The sequence below is a fragment of the Sinohyriopsis cumingii genome, chromosome 3 (assembly GCF_028554795.1).
Source record: "Sinohyriopsis cumingii isolate HCF-2022 chromosome 3, ASM2855479v2, whole genome shotgun sequence".
Classification (NCBI taxonomy): Eukaryota; Metazoa; Mollusca; class Bivalvia; order Unionida; family Unionidae; genus Sinohyriopsis; species Sinohyriopsis cumingii.
The window spans coordinates 55412572-55439978 of NC_142963.1; the positions used below are offsets into that span (position 1 = coordinate 55412572).

General features: G+C 34.2%; 1 protein-coding gene across 1 annotated transcript in view; it reads right to left on the reverse strand.

Annotated features, from left to right (window-relative positions):
• The window catches only part of LOC149802886 (sperm-tail PG-rich repeat-containing protein 2-like), a 234109-nt gene that overhangs the window by 128140 nt on the left and 78562 nt on the right, over positions 1-27407 (reverse strand). The window contains exon 10 of the mRNA XM_089952356.1: positions 6716-6899. Coding sequence (XP_089808482.1) covers positions 6716-6899 — 184 coding nt within the window. The remainder of the gene's footprint in view (positions 1-6715; positions 6900-27407) is intronic.

Below are 27407 nucleotides of genomic sequence, written 5' to 3' on the forward strand. Positions count from 1 at the left end.
TTTTGACACTTGATTAGTCAGTTTTAAGTCAAACTGCATTTTAAACTTAAATCTAAATTCTAGACTTCTGACATTTGATTTGTCAGTTTTAAGTCAAACTGTATTCTAACCTTAAATCTAAAGTCTAGACTTCTGACACTTGATTTGTCAGTTTTAAGTCAAACTGTATTCTAAACTTAAATCTTAAGATTTTTTTTCCTAAATAATATTGTTGAATTTCAGTATTTAGTAAAATCTGGGGAAAAAAGTTAACTTAAAATAATCTGACAGAAAGTGGTTGATTTACTTAAAAATATCAGAAAATTGATTCAATATTTAACTGCTTTTCTTTACCAAATTTTGATACTGTAATAAACATCAGCGTTCAATCACAGCATGATAATCAAAACTTTTGATGTAGCATGATGTCAATTACCTTTCATGACAAGTTAAACGCGGGCCATCACACTACCAGAGTAGGACAAGGATAGGTACACTGTGTATATAAAGAATACAATTATCAAAATATCTTCAATAATTTGTACAGCTCATATTTAACAGGATGGCAGATAATTTAATGTAAATTTCTGAATAAGATTCTTATGAGAAAAAGTCCTGTCTACAAAAAGCCTATATTGGCGCCTAAAACTGTATAATCTTCTGTCAGAGACTTACATTCAGACAAATGTCTTTTGCTTCTCATCTCATAAAATTTGATAACTTACAATACTGAAAGCTTTCCTTTCAAAGGTACTGTTAATTGAATTATGGCAGAGGAATCAAGTCAGTCAAGTTATACAGGGTTGGATTATACAAATGAGAAATGTCTGCTGAATTTAGTTTCAGAAGATTTATGTAATGTATATATTAACACAATGATGAAAGGTCATGGGAAAATTAATAAATATTTTGGTATAAAATGCACATTCATCTGGACTGGACAGTGACCAAAACTGACTCATACTGCAGATAATAATATTGTTACCAGCTGGAAATTACTGTATATACTCATTTATAAGTACAGTCCTACTGCCAACAACACAGACACTGCCCTGCCATGGCATAATGTGCCTGCAGATCAGAGTCTATGTTGTTAGTTTTTCTGATTATTCCAAAAAAAACTACATAAACCCAGAACTGTTGGTGCATTATGCAGTGGTAGACCTGCATCTCTGCAGTTGGAACTGACTTATGAGTGGGTTTATTCGGAAATATAATAAGATAATTAAAATTCTGTATGAACATAATATAAAACATTTTTCTAAGTTAACTACGGAAGAGACATAGAGACAAACTAGGTCTTTAGGTATTCACATGTTTATTAGATAAAATATGAAAAGAATCTTGTAATTTTTATGTACAGACTGGTGTGTCTATAGTATGCACAAGATGTATGTATGTCTGTATGCATGTGTGTGTTTGTGTGTGTGTGTGTGTGTGTGTGTATGAATGCATGTATGTATGTTATAGTTCAGTGGCCTTCTCGATCTGCTGACAGACTATCCCACAACGTTATCTGAGAGGAGAGACCGCCTGTTGCAGCACAGGGGCTTCTACACAGATTTTCCACTGTCAATTGCCTGACTCATCTCATAATCTCTCCGCAAAAAATAAGTTTTGATCAAATTTGCCAAGTGTATCATTCAGTCCAGGAGAAGATTGTCATCTAAGGTGAATGATGCCAAATGGAGAATATTTTGTGATTGGTGTACAAGAAAATCTTTCAGTCCTAGCTGTCCCTCTATGAGTGCAGTGGCTGATTTTGTTTTCTTCCTTTTCGAAGAGGATCACTGCTTGGCTTCTATTATTAAGGGCTATCAAGCAGACCTGATCGAACATTTCGAACTACAAATATTGGTATCTTGCTTTCTAATGCCTAAATGGAATCTTTCTTGTGTCCTGTGGTCTCTTAATAAACCCCCTATTGGCCTTCAGTTGAAGCATCCTTTGCAGGCCTACCCTCGAAATGGTTTTCTTGCTCACCTTATATTAAATGTGTCTGTTTTGGGGGGGGGGGTAAAACTAATTTCAGTGATTTAACACTACCTGTTGCTATTGCCAGATTTCCTCCTCCCATCCCGAACCTATGTCCCACTAAGATAGACCCACCTCCCTCACGAAAAGAATGAAAATGCAGTAAACATGGGCACGTATGTGTCGAATGCCCCAAGGGCAATCCAGTATTCTTGAATCTACTGGCTCACCCTAATGGGAGGACAGAAAAAAAGTACTAACTATGGAATAGCAACAGGTAAGGATTACAGCATTAAAATTAGTTTTATTCCCCACCCTCCAAAAAACCTTTACATCTCATGTTAAAATCCCACATGCTACATGATGGACAATTCTTAAATGTTTGCTTTTATTTTATCTGTAGATTGTTCTTTAAACTCTGAAATGATACATTACAAAATAACTTGCAAGTTTTAATAAAACTTCATATTTCTGGTTTTTCTTTTCTTTCAGTCAAAACTTTTAAAATTGTTCAAAACAAAGATGTTGTGCTTCATCACAGTTCATCTGCCATTTGCTGTGTGTTTATTAGTACAAACTACACAGAGTTGTGCTCAATCTGTCATTTGCTGTGTGTGTTTATTAGCACAAACTACACAGAGTTGTGCTCAATCATTGCCATATGATGTGTGTTTATTAGTACAAACTACACAGAACTGTACTCAATCTGTCATTTGCTGTTTGTTTATTGGTACAAACTATAGAGTTGTACTCAATCTGCCATTTTCTGTGTGCTTATTTGTACAAAGTACACAGAGTTGTACTCAATCTGCCTTTTGTTGTGTGTTTATTAGTACAAATTACACAGAGTTGTACCCAATCTGCCATTTGCTGTGTGTTTATTAATACAAACTACACAGAATTGTACTTGATCTGCCATTTGCTGTGCGTGTTTATTTGTACAAACTATACAGAGGTGTAATCAATCTGCCATTTGCCATGTGTTTTTAGTACAAACTACACAGAATTGTACTCTATCTGCCATTTCCCATGTGAGTTATTAATACAAACTACACACAGTTGTACTCAGTTGTTGCCATATGCTCTCAAGGAAGAAGTAATGACATTTAAAACTGCCATCTTGAGGAAACAGCTACTGCAATCATATTGATGCATTTGACTTTGTTGGTTTAGGAGTGTAATTGTACATAGGAATCTTTAGTTTCTTGGTGTTTGCTTACAATGGATACATGTGGACTAATACTGAAGGGGGGGGGCAACTCAGGCTTTATTGATGTACAAATATGTGAGAACTACATGTGCTCTGGATTTATATTAAAAGTCTGTCATAAATTTATTAACTTTTTCTGACTTCTTATGATCAAACATCCATTAATATTACAATGCATTATAATGAATATTTGTGTAGAACAAAGAAGAATATGATTCTCATGTATGAACACAATTTGCTATCGCTACCCCAACCAATGACAATTTTGACAAATTATTTTCCCTTACTATCTCACATTCTCACTTACGTTGCAGCGGACTGACCCCACTGCTTACGAGTGACTGAGGGTGAGGTGACTGGAAGGATAATTAGCTTAGGGTTTTAAAAAAGCCCTAAAATATTGGTCCCCTGCATCAATGGGTACAGAAAACTGTTATGACAGAGTTTGGCATTTTCATGTATAACTTGTTTAGGCTCAAATAAACAGTAACACAAGAAAGAGTGAAAAAACAAGCTTTGAAAAATTAAACAATTAATTTAATTGCCTGGAAAAATACTGTAAAAATAAGAACTTATGGTTTCAAGAATCAAATCCAAAAATAATCCAAGAATAATCCATGAACAAAATTTTAGAAGTCCTAATAATAAAATGTTTTAATGAATTCAAGTTCGAGTCCTGAAACACAAGAAATAAACTAAGTAATGCACAATTTTGGGAATGCCTAATTGCAAAATAGAGGATCATGTAATCATGTTTACATATATAAAAAAATCACATAGTCCCAGTATGACCCTGATAAAAACCAATTATTTTACTCTGAGAAAAAAAAACATAGTTTACTTCACTAAAACTATTTACATGCCTAGGGTCACGTATTCAATACAGCATCGATCTCACTCTTATTATTCCCACAATAAAAATTAATAAAAAAGAACTTGTTCAGGTGGCTGTTACTAATTTTGAATAAGGTCGAGAACCAGGTCAGCCTTAAGCGTTTACTAAAATGAACAGGCAAGGTCAAACTATTTTCTGGAAAAAGTATTTTGACATAAAATGAAATTAAAAAATAAAAAGATTTTAAAACTTACAAACAAATAAATAAGATATCAATTAAATCAAATATATATACCATATAAATTTGATCTAATTAGAATAAGCGCCAAAGTTTTGGATTTAGAATATTGGAATCCAATTATTATGCCCATTTCTGAACTCTATTAATGCATATCTGTAGTTCACATTCAAAAGAATGCACACTCTTTGATCTACAACAAATCAAAAACTCATTAGCACATAATGAAGCAGTGGGTTCCTGGATCAACACACTCAATATGCTGTTAATTTTGATGCTGAAAAGGGTCAGTGAAAATGTTACTGAAAACCATAATTCCAGTTTCTGACAAATTGTAGAAACCTATTTTCTCATATAACAACTCATATGAGATCATATCCATAGTTACAACAAGCTGAGAATTGATTAGGATGAATGAAGATTATCAATAAATTCATGCATAAAATAGTGGTCATTTAAAAAATAGAGTTGCAGGAATTATTCCAGCAAATGGCAAGTCCAAGAACATTTCAGAGTGCATGTGGTGCAACCAGAACACTCCTTGCAGTCCATGATAAATGACAGCCATCATTATTGTCCTATCATGTTTATCTTTTCCAAATCAATAGACTGAGTAGATAATTCAGTTACATTGTGGCTACTACTCCAAAAATAGCTCATATATATAATTAGCATGGAAAAACTATAGTATTATTAATTACAACTACCATATGTACTCACTTTTAAGTCAAGTAAATCTGCAAACAACAAAAAATACCCTAATCTGCACAGCATAATGTGCCTGCAGATCAGGGTCTCTGTTGTTTGTTCTACTGATTACTCCTAACAAACTGCATGGACCTAGATCTGCCTATGCATTATATGACTGCAGATTTGGGTCTGTGCAGTTAGCAGTTGGATTTGGCTTATAAAGAGTACAGACAGTAACCATATACAGGATAGTGGTCACTTTCATATATTATTACTTTGATTGTAGTTGGGAAAGGAAACAACCAACATGAGGTTTTATCCTTAATTATTGTTAAATCAGCTTTTCTGTTCGATGAAAACAATAATTAGAAAATGTTAAAGCATTTATCAACAAAGTCAATGTCTGAATATGTAACTTAAAGCTTATTTACTAAATGCAAAATTCAAAATACTCTGGCACAATGAGGGGTTAGTCTAAATTATTTTGAAATTCCACATAATGAAAAATACTGGAGAACAGAATAAGAAAATAACAGGTACACTACTTAATTCTTTCAGTTGAACGGTAAGTCCTTACTGGAATTCTTTATCAAAACAAACAGCCACTCTAATTAAGTGCCTCATCTACAAAATTACTTTCTTGGAACAAATTTTTCACTAAGTTACAACAGTGAAACCTGAGAGAGACAGAGAGAGAGAGAGAGAAAGACACACACACACACACACACACACACACACACAGAGTAAATACGGGCATATTTAATTTTTAAACCAGTTGAAATTTCATAAAAGATGAACATTTCACAAATCAGGCTTTTGTAGTCTTTTAAGAATATAACACTATGTAAACTACCTCCCAACTTTTATGCCAAGTTCAGTTTGAATTATTTGACTAAGTAGAAACAAAATTTTATTTTCAAAGATAAAGGTATAATTAATATGCATAGCTCTGGCCCACAATCAAATTCATTAAAATCATAATGATAGAAACCTATTTATCAAGTTTTATAAAATTCAGATCAGCAGTATAGTCTAAAGAGATGTGACAAACTCAGCTAATTAGATTCAAAATTGTTTCACTAATACCCATGGATGTCATGTATTATTAAGTATGTCTGGGATCTTGATGATATATGCATACATTCCATGTCTGATTCAAACAGGACCAGAAATATGGCCTCTCAAATGCTAAGAACCTCAGATAACCAGATACAAGATTATCTCATTAATATTCATGGTTCTTCCTTATTATAAAACTTATCCAAGACGTTGATGATGTAAGCTTATTTTCCAAGTTTAATAAATAATGTTTAAAAAAAAAAATTGTTGAAAAATGGACAATGGACAATGGACAATGCATGCTGAGCTTAAAGACAGGTCAGCTACAATTCAAAGAAAAAAAAAAAACATTCTTAAAAAAAGTTCCAAGAAATGCAAAACCGGTGAAAAAGTATGAAAATCTAAGCATGTCCTTTGCATATGGATATAAACATGCCTACAACAGCTGTATATGTCAAGCAGTTTTAAGAAATTGCAGTAACAAGCTTAGACAGATGGATGGAAATGACCAAATCGGGTGTTCCTGATATATTTACAGTGGCTTCATGATAAAAATCCTACAACATGGTCTCAGTGAGATTTTACCTGCAATCCCTCTAAAGTACACTGAATTCAAATAATTTTTACCTTCTATTGTTTTTCTTCTTTTGCTACTCCTTTGAGTCCATAATGTATGCATATTTTTGGGGGCTTTCAAAGGTACAATTATAAATATATGCTGAAGACATACCTGGATTGTCTGCATCAGCTTTAGCAGCCACGATATCCCGAGGTGGTGCAAACCTTGAAGCAGCAGTAAGAAATGAGCCCTGTTTTTGAGCTGCCCGCTCAGTCCTTGGCTTAACTCGCTCTATCTTCACCTGTGAGTGGTCATACGATTTCTGAACATCATAAGACCCTGGTGGAGGAATATCCTGTAAAAGAATTTTTTTTTAGTTATTCATAAAATATGTTTTAATAATTTAAATTGACACTTGGGGCTAGGAGTCAATAAATCAAGTGTTTGGATAAGCAAAAATTATGGAAAATTATACTTTTCTTTTAACTCTCCTTTAATTATTTTTGAAGTACCAAAACCTGAAATGTATTGTCAAATAGAGCAAAATGTGTGGCTAGACCAGAGGTCAAACTTGAGATCCATCCTGAACTCAAGTTAGGCGCATGACTACTAAAGTTATCTGAGATATGAGATGTTCTTATCTGGCTCTGGAAGCAATTTAATCTTTGGAAATATGTCTGTAGGTCTATTTTAATGGACATACTGTATTTATTCATGCTGGACATATAACTATCAATGGTAGAGACCCAGATCTGCCGTTACATGATGTACAAGTTGACTGGGGTATGCTGCTTACTTGAATTCATGAAAAAGTTTACTCTATCAATGCATTATGTACAAGGCAGAGATTGCCAGCTAGCCTTTTTTGTAAATAGGTGTGCATTGTAAAGATGTTTATTATGATGTATGTTTGATTTGTACTGTATATTTTTTCTTCTTGATTATAAATTACCTGACTAGTTTCCTTTATGTTATAAACAACATATTAAATAGTTATTATTTTGCTATGATTTTAGATTATATATTAAGATCATTATTAATTGGAGGTAAACATGTTTAGGAATGTTCAGTTCAAGATCTAACTTTATTTAGAAATTAAAAATATTCTAGAAGCAAGTTGATTATGAATTTGATAGGAAAATTACCTTCATCCTGGTTCTTAGCTTTTTGTATAAATGCTGTTTATTTTAGAAGTTCTCATTTCATATCTTAACATCTGTCTTAGTGGAATCAAGTTGTTTTCAGTTATTTTTTTCAATTATTCATTGAAATTACAACGTGCTCTTGACTCTAGGACTAAATTCCTATCTTGGAATTATTGTGAATTCATTTAAGGACATTTTGGATTATATTGTGATGCATCAATACTGTTAGCACATCACTACATTCTAGGCTACTGTTACACTAGCATATTTACTATTGGAATTCATTCAGAATACCACTAGAATTCATTTTGAATACTCTGTACTTTTGGACTTGTGACAGAACTTTTAGGACTATTTGGGATGCAATTCACAATAGTGTAAGTTATTTTTAAATTTTCACTTTCTAGGGAAATAAAAATTTTAAAAGAAATTTACAAAACTTGTTGGTTTTTTTCTCTTTTCTGCAACTTAGTTTAAGACTGTATAATTATAATATTACATACTTGAAAACAAATCCAAGTCATTCTGCATGAAATCAACTATTGAACATTTTCCCATGTTGAATGTTGATAAAGACATATTGTAGCCAAACTTGGGCACACACAGTTGCCAAACATGTGAAATATGACTACTTTTGTTTACAGAAAACATGGTGTCCAGGGATGCTGATGGCAGGGTAATGGAGGTATAAGAAATAATTTTCAATGAAATAGAGATATCAGTGGTATTGCAGTCAATATGGACAACAGAGGGACAGTTTATTAAACAAGTCACCATTTCAATTTCATTTGTTTTTTACTAAAAAGAAAATTAAATCACAACACTGGAATTGTGGACATTACATTATGCACATGCCTTGATTTTATTATCCCTCTATTTAAGCACAAGTAGGTCCTAGCTGACTCTCCAGAGATTATGACCTTCAAATCTAGTCAAGGTTTTCTGTCTCAAACTAAACTTACTCTGCAGAAACCATTATTTTCTTATTCGACTCACAACGGCCTTGACCACTGACCTTTAGATCCTAAATTCTAAGTGACTTTTCTTACCCTCAGTACAAATGATTTGTAAATTTTGGTCAAGAAACTTATTCAAGAATAAAATTTCTTGTGCAGAACCCATTTTACTTTTAGTCACAATTACCATGACTCTTTACCTTCTGACCCTAAATCAATTGGCCTCAACCATGCCTTAAGTGCAAGCCCGCCACAAACTCAGGTCAAGGTGCATGGTCCAGAACTAAAGTTATGAAGCAAAAACCATTTTTCTTCTTTCAGACAGCAATCCTGACTTTTGAATTTTTAATCCAAATCAAAGTTTGGTGAAAGTACATGGCTGAGATATTAACTTTTGTGCAGAGACAAGTTTTCATTTCTAAGTCAAGGTGGCAACTACCTTTGAACTTACATCAAATAGGCTTTTACCTCACTCCAAATGCACCCATCAATAAAGTTTGGTCCAGATATGTGATGTAAAATGAATGTTATTGTACAACAAACGTTTTTCTTCTGTCATTAATTTGACCTTAAATTTTTGACCCTAAAGCTAATTAAGTTTTTCTTAACACCAAATGCAACAATCTACAAAGTTAGCTTTAGGTTTATGATGCAGTACTAAAGTTATTGTGCAGAAACCATTTTTCTTCTTTCAGTAACAATGGTCCTGACCTTGAACTTTTGACAGCCAAACATCAGTAGACCTCTTCCTTGCACCATATGTAAGCTGTTCACAAAGTTAGGTTCAGATCTGTGCATTTTGGCACCTATAACAACAACGCAGATGAGTCTACCGTGCAGAAAGTTCATAACTCTCCTGAAGAAAGTGCAAATACTACAACTGATCAGCATATCTCTTTTTCACAATAATCCATTGAAAACTACAAGAGTAGCTACATTCATAAAGTTCTGTCCTATATTACATACAGTAGTTAGCAAAAATGGGCAATAACTTTTACAAAAATCATTAAAACACAATGGTTTGCCATTATGTACATCTTTACATGATGACTTTAGTATGTACAAGGTTTAAGTTATCAAGATAAAACTGTAATATTAGCTGCATTCATAATATTCTGCCTCATACTGCAATTCAGCTGCATGACAAAAGGGGCAATAACTCTTACAAGTACTAAGCTAAATGTAAATATTAAACAAATGTAAAACTGAAGAACTGTACAAGAGAAAACCTTTGAAATAAATTTAAATGTAAACATCTAAAACAACAAGATAACATAAAAAATAAACAAGTTAAATGGCTGTAAAATGTATATAAAATAAAAGACAGAAGTAACACATAAAATCTTTAAAACATATGGTCAGCTGTGAGTTCAAAAGGGTAATAACTCTGACAAAAGTATATAAAAATATTGCTTAGTCACTATTCATATCTGCATGAAATGATCATGGAATGTACAAACTTTCACTGCAAATCATCAAAAGCTTGCGGACTAGCTGTGCTAACAAGTCTATTATACACTACATTTATCTGGAAGACACCAAAAGGCAATAACTCTAGCAAAAATTGCATGAGCAAAGTGATTGTCATCATATACATATTCAAATGATGATCATAACGTTTCCCAAGTTTCACGGCAATCCAATAAAAACTGGAACTAGTTATATTCATGAGATTTTGCCACAAACTGCATTCAGTTTTAAGCAAACAAGGGCAATAACTCTTAACACAACTATACCAGTCATATTATTTGTTGTTGTTGTTGTTGTTGTTGTGGGGTTTAATGCCATTTTTCAGCACACAATAGGCTATACATGGAGGCCAGTATTAATGGTGGAGGAAGAACCCAGGAAAACCCTGGAAAGAACCACCGACCCACGAGAAGCTACTGGCAAGCTTTCTCACATACATATTATTTGTAAATATAAATATCTTCAAGTGATGACCATTCTTTGTTACCAGTTTCATAGCAATCCATCAAAAACTGGGACTAGCTGTGATATCAAGACTGCAGGCTGGATGGATGCATACAATAATTACTATATACTAACAAGGCATGGGAAGGGACCTATTTAACACAAGCAAATTGGTTTAAGGAATACTTTTTATTGCATCTTTCTTAAATCATACATAGTAAATACATTCAGTGATAAGAAACAAGTCCCAAAATTAAGTAAAGAAAGGAGTCATCATCTGCCCACCATCTACTTACACACACATTATCATGTGCCCACAGTCCATGACAGATACATTATCATCTGCCCACCATCTACTTATACACACATTATCATGTGCCCATCATCCACTATACACACATTAACATCTGCCCATGGTCAATGACAGATACATTAACATCTGCCCACGATCCATGACAGATACATTATCATCTGCCCACCATCCACTATACACACATTATCATTTGCCCATCATCCACTATACACACATTAACATCTGCCCACGGTCAATGACAGATACATTAACATCTGCCCATGGTCCATGACAGATACAATATCATCTGCCCATGGTCCATGACAGATACATTATCATCTGCCCAATGTCCATGACAGACACATTATCATCTGCCCACTATCCACTATACTCACATTATTCTTAGCTCATATACTTTGTATGAGTGAACTTGGCAATTTTTGATAAAATGTTTAGATGATGTGGCAAACATACAAACTTTAGAGTTATTAGCAGTCAGAAAAGAGAAAGGACAAGGCCATAGATAATGGATGGGGTTAAAATTATAGTTATTGGTGAAACTGAGTTTCCATTACTTTAATGTTGGATAATGCAACACAATGAAACAAAGAACATGACTTTCAAATGTAACTGAGCAACGATAATCAGAAATTAAAGTACAACTTGCATTCCAAAAATCAAGTTAAATCAATCTCTCACAATATGGCCACCAGTCCTCTCACAATGTGGCCCTTCATTATAACCCTGTTCCCACTATAGAGCAAGAATGGTCATGGGTCACATTTCATTATTTGGTAGTAGAATTATTTGTACCTCATTATAAGGCAGTCTTAGTATAAGGTAGTATACTCTATGGCTCCAATGGACAGCACTGAAATGAGTGTACTGTATAAGTAGTCAAGACTAGACATCGGTAAACTCTTAGTCTTCCTACTGTTGAAGCTTTTACAGTGTACATTACGTATGGGTGACATCTGAAGGAAAATATATCTATTTCTTATTCAGTTCCTTTGAGAGTGTCTGATACCAGTCATATAAAACACTTTGTCACTGAAATCCAACACAAAAAAAATATAAAGCTTCTATTACTAATAGGAATTTGGTGAGCACTCTTGGGTTTGTTTTGGCATGGTTCGGTGTTTTGTGGCACAGCAACACAAGTAGGTTATTTAGCATTAAGGTAATTGGAGTAAAGTGCCAAGCCCAAGGACACACGATGGTAATTAACTCTGACCAATCCAATCATAGCATGTGAACTTGCACCCTTTCAGTCACATGTTCAGCACACGAATCATTGAATTGCCATGGCTACTACACTGATTGCAGGTATCTTATGACATGCAGGAAGGTGCATCTCTTATGGCATGTAAGAGTGTACATCAGGTCTATTCTACATTTATCGGCCTGCAGTGGGTGATTAATCAATGGATTTGGGTTATTTGAGATGCTGACAGATGTCTTTTTATGCATATCATAATAATAATCAGAAGAGAAACATGAAGAATCTATTGTCATGTTATTAATTATGTATAACATCACCTAATCAATAAAAAAGGCATTTGTATGATCTTCATTATTACAGGGAAATGACTTGTCAAAATGAAATCAAAAGTGATGATAACAGGAGGAAACTTGTGGTTGTGTATGATAGGTCATTCTTGACAGAGGGAGACTGTCATGAAAGGTTGCATCAAAACTGCTTTTCAAGTGAAGCTGATCTCGGGTACAGCAAACAAAGCACAGAAGAATGGTAAATGTGGTCAGAAACCAAAGCAATTGATTGAATGTCCATCCATTAACCAGAAAGAAATATATCTTTGGGGATATTTGACTAATTTTTGGTTATCTTTGGGGATATTCCGACTAAATGATATATGTATTTTATGTCCCATGGGGTAACTTACATATATTCTGCATTTATATCGCAGTAATAGCCATATTTGCTCATGGGTAATGCAGGTACACCAGCAAAAAAACAACAGACTCAGTTCTGCTGCTGCATAATGCTCCAAAAAGGGTTCATGCTATTCATTTTGCTTCTGATTTGAAGTCACTGCACAAAACAAGATCTGATAGATCATGTGATGACAGATTTATAGACCCAGATATACCAGATCATGTGATGACAGATTTACAGACCCAGATCTGTAAGATCATGTAATGTCAGATCTACATACCCAGATATGCCAGATCATGTGATATCTGATCAATAGACCCATACCTGCCCAATCAAGTAATGACAGACCCAAATCTGCCAGATCATGTGATGACAGATTTCCAGACCCAGATCTGCCAGATCATGTAATAGCAGATCTATAGACACAGAGCTGCAAGACTGAATTCAGATCTGAATTTATGCTGTTTGCAATTGGGTGCTCAAGATATACACGTACAATGATGATCTAGGCAAGAAACAACCCTCCTGTTTAGAATTCAGTTGAACCAATGTCCCTGAAATATCAGAGTGATGATCTAGGCAAGAAACAACCCTCCTGTTTAGAGTTCAGTTGAACCAATGTCATTGAAACATTGGGGTGATGATCTAGGCAAGAAACAACCCTCCTGTTTAGAATTCAGTTGAATCAATGTCATCGAAACATTGGGGTGATTATCTTGGCAAGAAACAACCCTCCTGTTTAGAATTCAGTTGAACCAATGTCATTGAAACATTGGGGTGATGATCTTGGCAAGAAACAACCCTTCTGTTTAGAATTCAGTTGAACCAATGTCATTGAAACATTGGGGTGATGATCTAGGCAAGAAACAACCCTCCTGTTTAGAATTCAGTTGAACCAATGTCACTGAAACATTGGGGTGATAATCTAGGCAAGAAACAACCCTCCTGTTTAGAATTCAGTTGAACCAATGTCATTGAAACATTGGGGTGATGATCTTGGCAAGAAACAACCCTCCTGTTTAGAGTTCAGTTGAACCAATGTCACTGAAATATCAGAGTGATGATCTAGGCAAGAAACAACCTCCTGTTTAAAATTTAGTTGAACCAATGTCATCGAAACATCGGAGTGATGATCTTGGCAAGAATTAATTCTCCTGTTTAGATTTCAGCTGAACCAATGTCATCGAAACATTGGGGGGATGATCTTGGCAAGAAACAACCCTCCTGTTTAGATTTCAGCTGAACCAATGACATCGAAACATCAGATGGATGATCTTGGCAAGAAACAACCCAACTGTATAGAAATCAGTTGAACCAGTGTCATCAAAACATTGGAGTGATGATCTAGGCTCAATTGTATTTCTGGTTAAAAGTCCCAAAGGCACATCCCTGGACTGGCAATTACTGAATATACCATATGTACTTACTTGTAAGAAGAGTCCAACTGCAAATAACCCAATGATGATGTGCCATCACATAATGCACTGACAGATCAAGGTCCATGCTGTTTGTTACACTTCTAACTACTAACAAATTACATACTCAGATCTGCCAGCACATTATCTGATGGAACATCTGGGTCTGTGCACTTTGCAGATGGATTCAAATGACAAGAGAGTATATATGGTACAAGATTCTTATGAAAAACTTATAGGGTTAAAAGCTAAAAAAGGCTATGGATTCATTTAGTTAATACAAATGGTCAATTCAATGTATGGCATACAGGGGTATATATTTTTAACTGGCAGCACATGGTTTTGTGGTACAAATATCAACACTTAAAAGGTCTGTGTGAATATCTCTATTATGGTATACCTACCTTTTCTGGTAAAAATTTTATGCTTCATTTTCTTAAATAATTGGGTATAAAATGAAAAATATGTTCATTTCTGAGATACAATCAGTACCTGTAAAACATTCTTGGCAATGAAATGAATTCAGTTCCTAATAAAACCTGAACAGTTCAACTGCAAATTTCTGTCATATATCTTTTTAACTGAAAGCAAACTAGCTGGGTTGATGGAAGTTAATGGCTTAGTTACAGCAATAAAACCCATGAAACAGACTTATCAAAGCTCTGCTGACTTTTATGGGTATTTTCCTATTTCCATCAACATACATAATGATTTCTCTTTGGAAACACCCAATAATTTTCCAAAGATTGGCTATTAGATCTGATAATGACAAAACAATTATTCCAACAACCTGCTGGCAGGTGTAATACAAAATACATAATGCATTTCAACATATCATTAGCACGGAAAAGTTGCAAAACAAGGAAACTCTCTTAGCACAGTAAAATATCAATGGAATGTAAAAGGTATGTTTGTGTAAATTAATTGCATATACCCTAACATAAGGAATAACATGAAGCCAAATAACCAAGATCCGGTCGTGTGTCACTATTAATCATTTGACAAGTGTTTAGTCAAAGCCTCAGTCAGCAAACTGCAAGAGGGTTAAAGTTCCACAATAAATATTCACTAAATGTATTGAGATAGGATCAAAATTTTTGTCGATGTTAATAAAAGTATTCCCCCACCCCCAATCATGTTAGTTTAGGTATCATTTCCCCTCTTTACTTTCATATTTAAAATGCGCCAAATGGACACTGGGATTTTCTGCTAAGCAGTACAAACACTCATATTTAGACTTGATAAATAATTGTTTCAAATAAAACTCATACAAAGTACTAACCTCATTTCTGTTGTTGTTTTGTGTCTAACTCATTTTTAAGCACATGACTGGCTATACAAAGTGGCCAGTATAACTGGTGAACGAAAAAACCTGGGAAAACCGCAGTAAGAAATAATGATTCATGGGAAGCTAATGGCAAGCCTCTCACATACCAACATTGGCCTGGAGCCTGAGACTTGAACCCACATGACAGAAGTGAGATGCCAGTGATTGGTACAGAGAAATTTTTAGACCACTTGATCACCAGGGACCCCCCATCTTATATGTAAGATGTATATTGCAATGGGTGTGACATGGCCTTTGGGCTACACTACATCTACCATAGCCAGCAACTAGTTCCATACCACAACCAAGTTTAAGAACAGACCAGTTGGTTTCATAAGTAAAGTAGGATTTGCAAACAAACAAGTAAAGTCACCTTCAAAGGGCCATAGGAAAGAAAAAAGTGAAATAATCCCCAGAAAAGAAAAAGTAAAATAATCCTGCAATAATTAAAATAAATGAATATGGCTTTGTTGTTATTGTTGTTGTTGTTCTAGGGTTAAATGCCATTCTTCAGCACACAATAGGCTATTCATGGCAGCCAGTATTAATAGTGGAGGAAGAACCCGGGAAAACCCCAGAAAGAAACACCAACCCACAAGAAGCTACTGGCAAGCTTTCTCACATACCCACATTAGCCGAATCCGAGACTCGAACCCATGCAGACAGAGGTGAGATGGCAGTGATCCATAACGGAGAGTGCTTCTGACCAATCAGCTACACTCGGGGCCCCAAATATGACTTTGTACTAATGCACAGCAACAGCAGAGAGTAACACATATTTGTAACAGTAAACTCGTTGACTCCTTCCAATTAAATGGTTCTGTTATATGATGATGTCGACTGTCCCATTTACATCCTAGTAACATGTAATATGTAGCAATCATATATATAGCTAACTTTTAATAAACCAAAGAAAAGGAGTATCAGGTTTTAGCACACTATGTAATGACTTCAAATCTTAAAGAAACACCCCCCACCCCCCCATATAATGTGGAAATATACCTGAGTTAACTTTCAGAGTTAAGATTGTTGGATGGGTGGGTGGTAGTGGTATGAGGTATTGATAACAACTGCTCCTGATGGAATGAATGACAACAGTTCACAAATTTGATTTGGTTGAGTGATATGTAAACAGTGTCCTAACATCAAGATTACCTCAAAAAGAGTTAAAATTTCAGGTGATTTAGCAGAATATTCAAAACCAAATTTCAAGTTGAATATTCACAGAAAAGTATTGATTCAAATGACTGGTTCTTCATTTCAGCTCTAGTTATAGTCAAACCTGACTATTTATAACTGTAATCTTTTCTTTTTCTCTTTTTTTTTTTTTTAAGAACACAATGATTTAGTGCATCAAAGTACTGACCATACACCTAATGTAAAATTCTGTTATCTGACTGAATGCTGACGGGATTGTAACACTTTGAATCTTTAATATTTCATTCTTTTCATCTTGAGCAGATTTATAAATACAACAAGCTTACAGTACTTGCTGTTATGTAATAATTCAGACACAGCCCACCATACAATTGGACACAGTCCATACACTGTGAAACTAATAACTGACACAGAAGAGGGTGTAGTCAAGTATTTGAGATCCAGGATCTCTGATAAGTTTCCTTGTCAGCAAATCTGAACTGTGGCCTTATTGCCTTTCATGTATTTGACAGCTGTCAAAGTTTAGGCACAAGAAATTCACATATCTACCTCCATATACCTTTTTTGTCCAAGAGGGACAGTTATTTCAAGAAAATTAAACATCAAAACTTGAATTTTATTGTTCTATTAGTAAAATAATATTACTGAAATTTTATTTCAAGTTATACTAACATTGGTGTTGTTCCTTGCACAAACCTGAGTGCCAATTCAGAAATTGTTAAGTTCACAAAAACTGTGGAACTCGTGTTTCCATTATGAACCCTTTAAGTGAAAATCAGTTTTTCACGCACTTTGTATGCCTTTTGCTTGGTTCCCTTGCTATCCTTCATTATATTTTAAAATTATTAGGATCCACCATTGGTTAATATTGTATACTTTAGTTATATTATTTATATAATATTTAAAACAGTAGCTGATTGGTGAATTGAAAAGAACTGACTTTTAAAAAAACTAAATAAACAAAAAATATGACTGCAATCTCTTATGGAGGTAGGATTTGCATGACTTTTATCTTTTAAAAACATCTACTCCATTTATTTAATTTGATAAATGAGACATATTTAACGTGATAATACAAAGTAGGTCTACTTTTCATTTATTTTTACAATGTAACAAACACTTCTGTTAAGTCATATATCAAAACAGTCAACACTTAATTTGGCTTTAATGGAAATGCCCATGGGAGTCACTGTGATGGTCACTTTACACCTTTCATGTTGGAATATGAGAAGGCATATTACTGTTAAGATGAGTACACCATACATGTGATTCTACTGGCAGTAGACCAAAAAATACCATTTTAAAAGTTGTCTTCTGCATATACTATTTTATACTTGAAATCTACTGCTTTTGAAAATTTAATTTTTTTTTACAAATTAAATTAAAAAACACATAAATAAAACCAAAACATGGTATTTTTATATGTTCAATTGACAAATTAGACAAATCAGCCAGAACCAGTCTACTGGGGACTGGAAATGTTCCATCAATGCAATGAATGGTCTGATGATGCATAACTGAGTAATCAGATTAAAATTGTCAAAGAACAGCCATTATCTGTGAACAGGAAGCAGTTAATTGATTATGTTGTTGTGATTTGAAGATTTTAATGCCAAATGCAGGATGTTTTTTTGAGGTGTTATAAATGATAAACTGATCAGTGGGAGTCCGTGATGGCTTCTGAGTCTGTGATGCAAATTGGTCAAAATTCAGTTGATGGGAGAGCCAATCAAGAGACCAACTATCCTCCTACTGAAAAAAATATTTAAGTAAACATTTTGATTTTTTTGTCTTGTTTAATTGTTATTGAATTGTTTAAGATGTTTCAAGAGGGATAATTAAGGATGGCTCTTATATTTTTCTTAAATTCATGTTAAAATGTTGAAATAAGCACTTTTCCCAAAACTAAGAAATGGCAAGCAAGAAAAATATTACAAGTTCAACAATGCTTGGATATGACAGTTTAAGTGTGTGAAGGTGTGTAACAAAGGTTCTGATTTGCGTTTTGAGCAAAGTATAATATGAGCCATGATTCTTCAGTAACAAACACATCGACTTTGATGGCCTTATTTGAAACTGGATCAAATGTATTTCCATCTGATTTCTTGGTATTCCAGCATGCAACTTAGGCACAAGTTTTATCTTTTAAAATTTTAGTCTTTTATATTGAGGGAAAATTCTGGAGCAGAAAACTACTGAGAACCTGTTAAACGTTATGCTTAATAATTGCAATGAACATCATCAGTGATCTTGGGATTGAAACACTAAATGCTTGTTGATTTATTTTTTAAAAATATCAAATGAAAACATGGAAGTGAACCAAAACATAAAACTGCTCTCCTTCATTTTGGGGGCACTCACCAGTTATTAGGTACTTTTGAGAGAGTGACGTATGTAAAGTAAAGTTGTTTGCATTCAAAATATGCACAATGGAGAGAATGTTGGCATACCTCTATGCTACAATAATGTAATGTGGATGATATTTCTCTAGATATTGTACTTTTGGAAATTGTAATTGATCTAAGCACACTGCTAACTAAAATGACTGCTCCCTTGTGCTAAAAAAATCAGCCTGGATTAGTCTAAATTACACTATCCATAGCCGCTATTAAAATAGGGAAAATGAATTTTGCCAGACTAGACAATACCAGCTTCTGAAAGTGCAATGAACGAATTACCAAACATATAAAATGTAAAAAAGTTATCGGCTCTTTTTTATACAATTTACCTCTGAAGTTCAGGAAGTGAAAATGACCAAGTGGAGCTAGCACTTTTTTGAAAGGTGCTCATCTGGAGTAAGGCCAAGCTGTATACTCTATAACCCATATTACACCCATCAATCATATATCAAAATAAAGGAATTAAAGGTTCTTTGAATTATACCTAAGATATACAAGGTATTTTTTAAATAGCCAGTATAACCAGTGAGGAAAGCCAGGTAAATTCTTTTTCTTTAAAATTCTAACCCTATGCAAAATACAAAACTGTAGAGTGTCACCTTAAAGCAAATACAAAAATGTATGCAATTAAACAATAGGCAAATATTTTACACTTTTCAAACTGTAAAATTCATTATTGATATCTCAGAAATGATTCTGGCTAGTTTCATGTCCCTGTCATTCAGCATAACATTGGTTGCTATGCTTACAAAATGTAATATGCATTTTTAAAATAGATCACTTTTTATCATGGGGGGGGGCTGGACTTTTTAGAGACTGACACTCATAAATACTGTTCTGTGGGGGGGGGGAATACAGGAGAATTATTCAAAAGGACTGTTTTGATGCTTGTGACTTAAATGTTTCTGCAATAAAATCATAATTAAATGATACAATAATAATACCTATATTTTCTCTTTAAGGGGTTGCTCACCAGTTATTATGTACTTTTGAAAGAGTGACGTATGTAAGGTAAATTTGTTTGCATTCAAAATATGCACAATGGAGAGAATGTTGGCATACCTGTATGCTACATTAATGTAATGTGGATGATATTTCTTTAGATATTGTACTTTTGGAAATTGTAATTGATCTATAAGCACACTGCTAACTAAAATGACTGCTCCCTTGTGCTAAAAAATCAGCCTGGATTAGTCTAAAGTACACTATCCATAGCAGCTATTAAAATAGGGAAAATGAATTTTGCCAGACTAGACAATACCAACTTCTGGAAGTGCAATGAATGAATTACCAAATATATAAAATGTAAAAAAGTTATCAGCTATTTTTTATACAATTTACTTCTGAAGTTCAGGAAGTGAAAATGACCAAGTGGAGCTAGCACTTTTTCGAAAGGTGTACATCTGGAGTAAGGCCAAGCTGTATACTCTATAGACCCATATTACACCCATCAATCATACACCAAAATAAAGGGAATTAAAGGTTCCATGACATACTAGGTCTTTTTTAAACAGCCAGTACAGTATAACCAGTGAGGAAAGCCGGGGAAATTCTTTTTCTTTAAAATTCTAAACCGTAGAGCGCCACCTTTGCTGGCACTATACTGACTCTCATTACTACTGATCAAAATTTGTAAATCTACTGGTTTGAAATCCTGGGTCTGTCACATGTACTGTATATACTCACTTATAAGTCATGTCAAACTGCAAACAACAAAGATCCTGATCTGCCATAGCATAGTGCACCTGCTGATCAGGGTCTATGTTGTTTTTTCCACTGATAACTCCTAACCAACCACACAAACCCAGATGTGCCAGTGCATTATGCAATGGTATATCTGGGCTTGTGCAGTTCACAGTTGGACTCGTCTTATAAGCTAGTATACACAGCATGTTACACTGAAACTGAAAGATAAAGCAACCACTCTAGTGATCTAAGTGGTTTGAGTGTCCACCTTGGATGCAGGAGGTCGCAGGAGCTCATGGGTTTCTACCCAGCTAAGTTATACTTGTAAAACTGCTAGTAGCAGCTACCTCACTCGGCGCTCAGCATTAAAATACCAGTGTTAGGAGTGGTCTGCCTGGTGTCAGAATAATGTGACAGGGTGGCACATGATGCTACAAGTCTGCTTTTGCATGATGCCCCAGTGCTAGACATCAATATAAACTGTCACAATGAAGACGTTGCAGTGATGTGACTGGAAAATTGATTTTGCTATGTTAAAAATCCAAACAACACAGATACACACACACATACGCATATTTAATTGGAATTTATTTCTAACTGTATTACCACCAGTAAGCAGTACTAACATCTTAACTGATCAATATTTCATGATATATTTTTATTTCCAGTGAACTGATAATATTTTATTTGTAAGGAAATTTAATTAAATACTGGTGTATAACTTTATTAGAAGTTGTGAATTTCATGACGCTAAATACAAATTTCAGGCATGATCTGCTAGTTTAGAGCCAACAATATATCAAAGTTTAATTTACTTACATTTATATTTTATTCATACTCAGCAAATAGAGGTTTGTATGGGATCCACACATGCCCCAATGCTGTATGGGATCCACACATGCCCCAATGCTATAAGATGGTTTACGAGTTGTCACAGGGTAATAAAATGAGGAAGCAATGTACCTGACATAAGGGCATTCTTGCTTACATGGTAGTATACCATATTCCATGGTTTCCATGGATAGCATTATAATGAGTGAATACTGTATGTATAATGTACTTAACTATAATGGTATACTCCATGACTCCCATGGACAGCATTACAATGAGGGAATATTGTATGCATAATGTGCTTCATTATAATGTAGATTACTCTATGCATAATGTGCTCCAATATAATGAGGGAATATTGTATACATAATTGTTTCATTATAACAATGAAATACTATATGCATGTGTTCCATTGTAATGAGGGGATAATGAGTGCATGTGTTCCATTGTAATGAGGGGATAATGTAAGCATTATAATGAGGGAATACTGTACGAATAATATGCTCAATTTTAATAACGAAATACTATATGGATAATGTACTCCATTATAATGCCATCTCACTATCAGACAATATACTCTGGCTCCCATGGAGAGTATTACCAGTATAATGAGGGAATATTATATTGTCTAGCTAAGCGTGTCTTCATCTTCATCTTGGCCATTTAATATAGAGAATAATTACCAACCCTCAGAATAGAATCCAATAATAATCCCTGTCCTTTATGAGTATAACTCATCACAATGAATGTTAGCTGATGGTTTTTACACCTTTTGATGTGGGACTTAGACCTAATGCACTGCGCATAAATTTGAAAGCTTGGCTGTTCCTCATAATTTGACAATAAAGTTACAATTAACAATCATACTTGGAGCTGACTGGCTTTGATGGTGTTATGTTATTTATCCAATGTTCCACTGACTACTTTTATTGATGCAATAAGCCTGGCTGCTCATGATTCATATGCAAAGTAATTCAAAATGTTGTCTTCATTTCTTCTCTAATGCACATTTCCATCTGTACTCACTTATAAGTCAAGTCCAACAGCAAACTGCACATACCCAGATCTGGTTTTGCATAATGTGCTGGCAGATCTGGGTCTGTACTGTTTGTTATGAGTAATCAGTAGAACAAACATCACAGACCCAAATTTGTAGGCGCTTTATGCTATGGCAGATTAGGACCATTGGTTTTTGCAGTTTGACTTGACTTATAAGTGATTACATATCGTAACATCTTCATGATTGCCGCATAGAGACCTTTTGGTCAACTCTGTCCACAGCAGGAATTATGATATACATACTGTACACATAATATTTATATGCCGTAAAATGTGCACACCACTCTTTAAAGTCAACCTGCATTAAAATATCTCTTCCTAAACTTCTCAACTCCTGTATGCCTTATGTAAGGGAAGCAATTGTTAAAATCAGTTCTGAACATAATGATTTTTCTTGGAATCGACCATCATGCATACAACTACCGGTACATGCAACTTTTATGGGTGAAATCAGTCTCACAAATGTTATCTTACACACACTTTATTGTGTGTGACCTTATTTGAGAAAAAAATGTACCTCCAAAGTGGAGAGTTCCCAATAGGCATAAGGGAGATAATTCATAAGGTATGTACCTAGGGCCATTATTTATTGTATTGTTGGTATGTGCTTAATAGGATGAGCAATAATCTCACGAAATTTACCTGAATAACTCTCTTTAAGAGCACAGCATGAGTATTATGAAGAATACGGTATTATAAGTACCATATTCTTGAAACATTTTTTTTTAAATTGAAGCTCAAGCTCTAAACCCTTGACTCAAATATAATATTGTTATCTGTCACAGAAATTTAGTCTGATTGAGGAAGTTAACCTAATATGAACCTGAAAGATCCATGACTGCAACTAAAATATACGAGAGGCAATGGAGCTAGTCAATCACATGGATACTTCCTTACTAAAATCAAAAGTACTTTCATATTATATGGAAATTTAATATGGATAAAGCAATAATGGAAATTTCATACAGCTTGTAACACCTCAAACCTGATAGAGAAGCTTTTAAGTTTAATTGCCTGGGAGATTGTCAGTGTGAAATGGTTAACACCGTCCACTGTTTCAATCATTAGGCATGACGAAGAACTTGATAAACTGAAATAATTGGTGAGAATGGGCACACTATTCTCAGGGTTGTTTTCATACTTTCTGTGCAATTTCTGCTATGAATAATGCAAAGTAGCATTTAAACACCACACAGTAAGAATTTCAGCTGTCCACACAACAGATGTTGTTATTTCACAATTATTTTTCTTTATTTTCTGTACAGAACTGACTATTTATGGGTTTGTTCCCACCAGGACTTAAAAAAATATATATATATATAATAGTAAAATCTACTTAAAAAGGTAAATCCATATATTTTGGAGTTTAACAGATTTTTTTTTGCATCTGATTTCTGTAACTGATTTCATTGGATCCTATTAAAAAAATATTTTAGTAATGGGAAAACCATTTGATCTGTATGCACTCTCTCATTAAGAGGGCTAATCTATATTACATTTTTTATTGTCTTGATTGGCTTTAATTTGTTTCACCCACCTACTACATATTGGTGAGTAAGAAGTTTCAAGCACACTGATTAGAATTGGCAGATGTGAAGACAGACCACCTAAATTGTTGATAGAAGGCTATATGCCTAAATTAGTGCTTGGAATATTTAGCTAATAAATTCTCCAGATTTCTGATAATTGAAAACTAGCTATCTCTCCCATATACCATCAATTAATTTCTTTCTCTTGTGTGACATACATCTCTGATTGGATCTGCCAATCAGACAAAATTAATGACCATGGCACTGATGTTAACAAGGCCAGCCTTGCCTGTCATATCCAAAAGATAAGTTTAGACTGCAGTTGAATTTTGTTGCTTTTGAATGAACATTCATATCTGGGTCTAATTTTAAACATCTTATCACTGAAATTGATCAACATTTTTTCAGGTACTAGGTTCCAGTATAAAAACATGTAAATTTCCTGTCAGTAACTTGATGTGATCATAAATATGGGCAATTGATAACAGTCAGATTCATGGGGAATGAATTGTTTCCACCTGGAAATTAGTATCATATGTCAGTTACATTTATATTCAACATAAAGTTGCCATTGATAAATGTTACTGACAGACCAGTATCAAAATAAAACCTTTCAACAACCGTTAACTGACTTCCTCCTAAGTTACTTTGATTCCATTCATCAATGACAATTTGAATACAGTACTGATATCAGTTCTGTTTTGAATTTTATCCATTTGCTTCTTTTATTATTTTATATATAAATTTCTTATATTTTAAATGGAAGGAGTGGGGCAATGCAATTTGGTTCATGACTGTCTGTTGAGATCCCCTGCGAGGGCAAGAAACTGACCTTCATGAGGCTATGAGGCTACAAAAATGTACAGTACTAATGCAATGCTGAATGCATGGGTCACTATATATATATATATATATATATATATATATATATATATATATATATATATATAGAGAGAGAGAGAGAGAGAGAGAGAGAGAGAGAGAGAGAGAGAGAGAGAGGTGTTACTTATTGGTGAGAATATTGCAGATTTGATTGCATTTTCCATGACATTTAAAACTGTATTTTCTACACAGTGTACCCCATGCTTTAATTTATGACTTTGCACAAGTTGGTAATGGGATATACAAAAATTCTCAAATAGGGCTAACATTTCTTAAAATAACAGAAACACACTGCAGCTGAAAAAGATGCATGGATTCAAGAAAACCTATGAAAAGTGCTTGTGTCCAGGAGAAGTAGAGTAAATATAAAACTCAGACATAAAACCTCAATAATTTGGAACCTCAAGGCTCTTACATTTTTATTAGCCAGTTTATTAATTAAGTTTTGTTTGCTCTATAAACAATTTGCACTACTTTGTTGATGTACATGACTCCAAGTATAGCTTCAAATTTTTGTTTTTAGTCCAAATTGAATATTAATATACAATAAGTGTCCAACAAATTTGGACTTCTTTACAGTTTTGCATACAAAATAAAACTGTTAGAAAAAAGGATATTTTTAATTTTTTCTTAAAATTATCTTCTATACATCTGAACTTTAACAGTAATTTTCAGTGATTCAGATTAAAAGAACTCACAAAGTTTGATGAAACTGTGCATTTAAATTCAGGGTAACAAAACAGGATCTTTTAAAGAAATGGTCTATTGAGGTGTTATTTAACTCTTTTTTGATGCCATTTATCTTCACCCAAGAGCAATAATTAAAGAGGAGGATAAAGTTCTCAAATTCCAAGCAAAAAAAGAAAAGAAAAACTGGAAAAAAGCCACTTGACTGAACTGACTGTTGAACTCAAAGAAACAGTATTGCACACACACTGTAACCAAACGTTTCAAGACAAAATAGCGGGGAAAATTGTGGTACCCTATATACTTATTTATACGTCAGATGCAACTGCAAATGGCACAGACCCAGATCACCTGGTGGATCTGGGTCTATGCATTTTGTTAGGAGCAATCAGTAGAACAACATAGACCCTGAAAGCAATCAGCAGATCAGGGTCTGTGTTATTTTCAGTTGGACCTGACTTACAAGTTAGTATATATGGTAATTTTCTGCCGTAAGCTTATAATCATGTTGCCAGAAATGACTTCATGATTCACTAGCAAACAAGTTGATCACAGATCAGGCAAATATTGTGTGTCTGTAATTAACCTTGGAACAGAATTAGTCACCCTAAAGCGACCTTTTGTGTCAAATTAGGAACATTATCCAAACTTGGAACATATTAGGTCCAAATCATATGTTTGCTAGTGAAATGAAACACTGCTTTGGCTGCTCATTCTCTTGATCCAGGAGATTAAAACTGGGAAAGAAACCAAAAAAGAAGTCCCTCTGCAACTTGATGTACTGAATAATAATTCCAAACATGCAGTAATGAGCTCTTGTATTTCTATTATGCCTTAAAATTGTATCACTTTATATCTACATCATATATTTCCCTTTTTTTTCTTTCACATAATCACTCATTATGGGATCATTTATGGTATTCATTTGGTTGCTTGGATAAATATTTTTCTTCCCCCCTACCCATGGCTACTGACTTCCATAAAGGAAAAGGAAAATTATTGTGAGGCAGCTAAATTGAAGAGTGGCACAATAAGGGTGAGAATAGTTCAATGGAAACGTCCCATCAATAAATTTTTTTGCATGATCATTATGAAAGCAATTCAAATGGCAAGGATGATAACATCGGAATAATCTGTCCTCTCTCTCCACTCAGACAAGTTCTTTCCATTAATTCACTTCTTTGCCATCATCTTTATCTTTGATGAGAGAGTCAACTTGATGACATCACTGTCATTAGTTTAAAGCCCTCCAATTTCATCTTTTAATAACAATTTTCTTGCCATTGTAGATACCCCCAGTCCAGAATAAAGATTAACCTATGTCAGTTTTATCAACAAATAGTGAGTATTTGTGCATACAGGGGTAAATGCTAGTTGGCTCTTTAGACGGCTGAAGTCAGGCTGATGACAATTTTATTCAAAGTTTGGGTTCGTAAATGTATTGTACTAACATAATGCTGCCTGGGCTATTGATTTCACAGCCTTGATAACAAACAGCAAAATTGTGTTTTCTTGATGTTGTTTTTAGGGGCATGCTATTATTGGTAAATGTAATTTGGTCTAAATTAACTAAAGAGCCGATTCTGCTTCATTCAGCTTCCAAATCAAATTGGTTTAAAGTACGGATCAAAACTGTAACCTTCAATATTGGCTTAACACTCATTTTCTAGGAATAGCTATTTATTA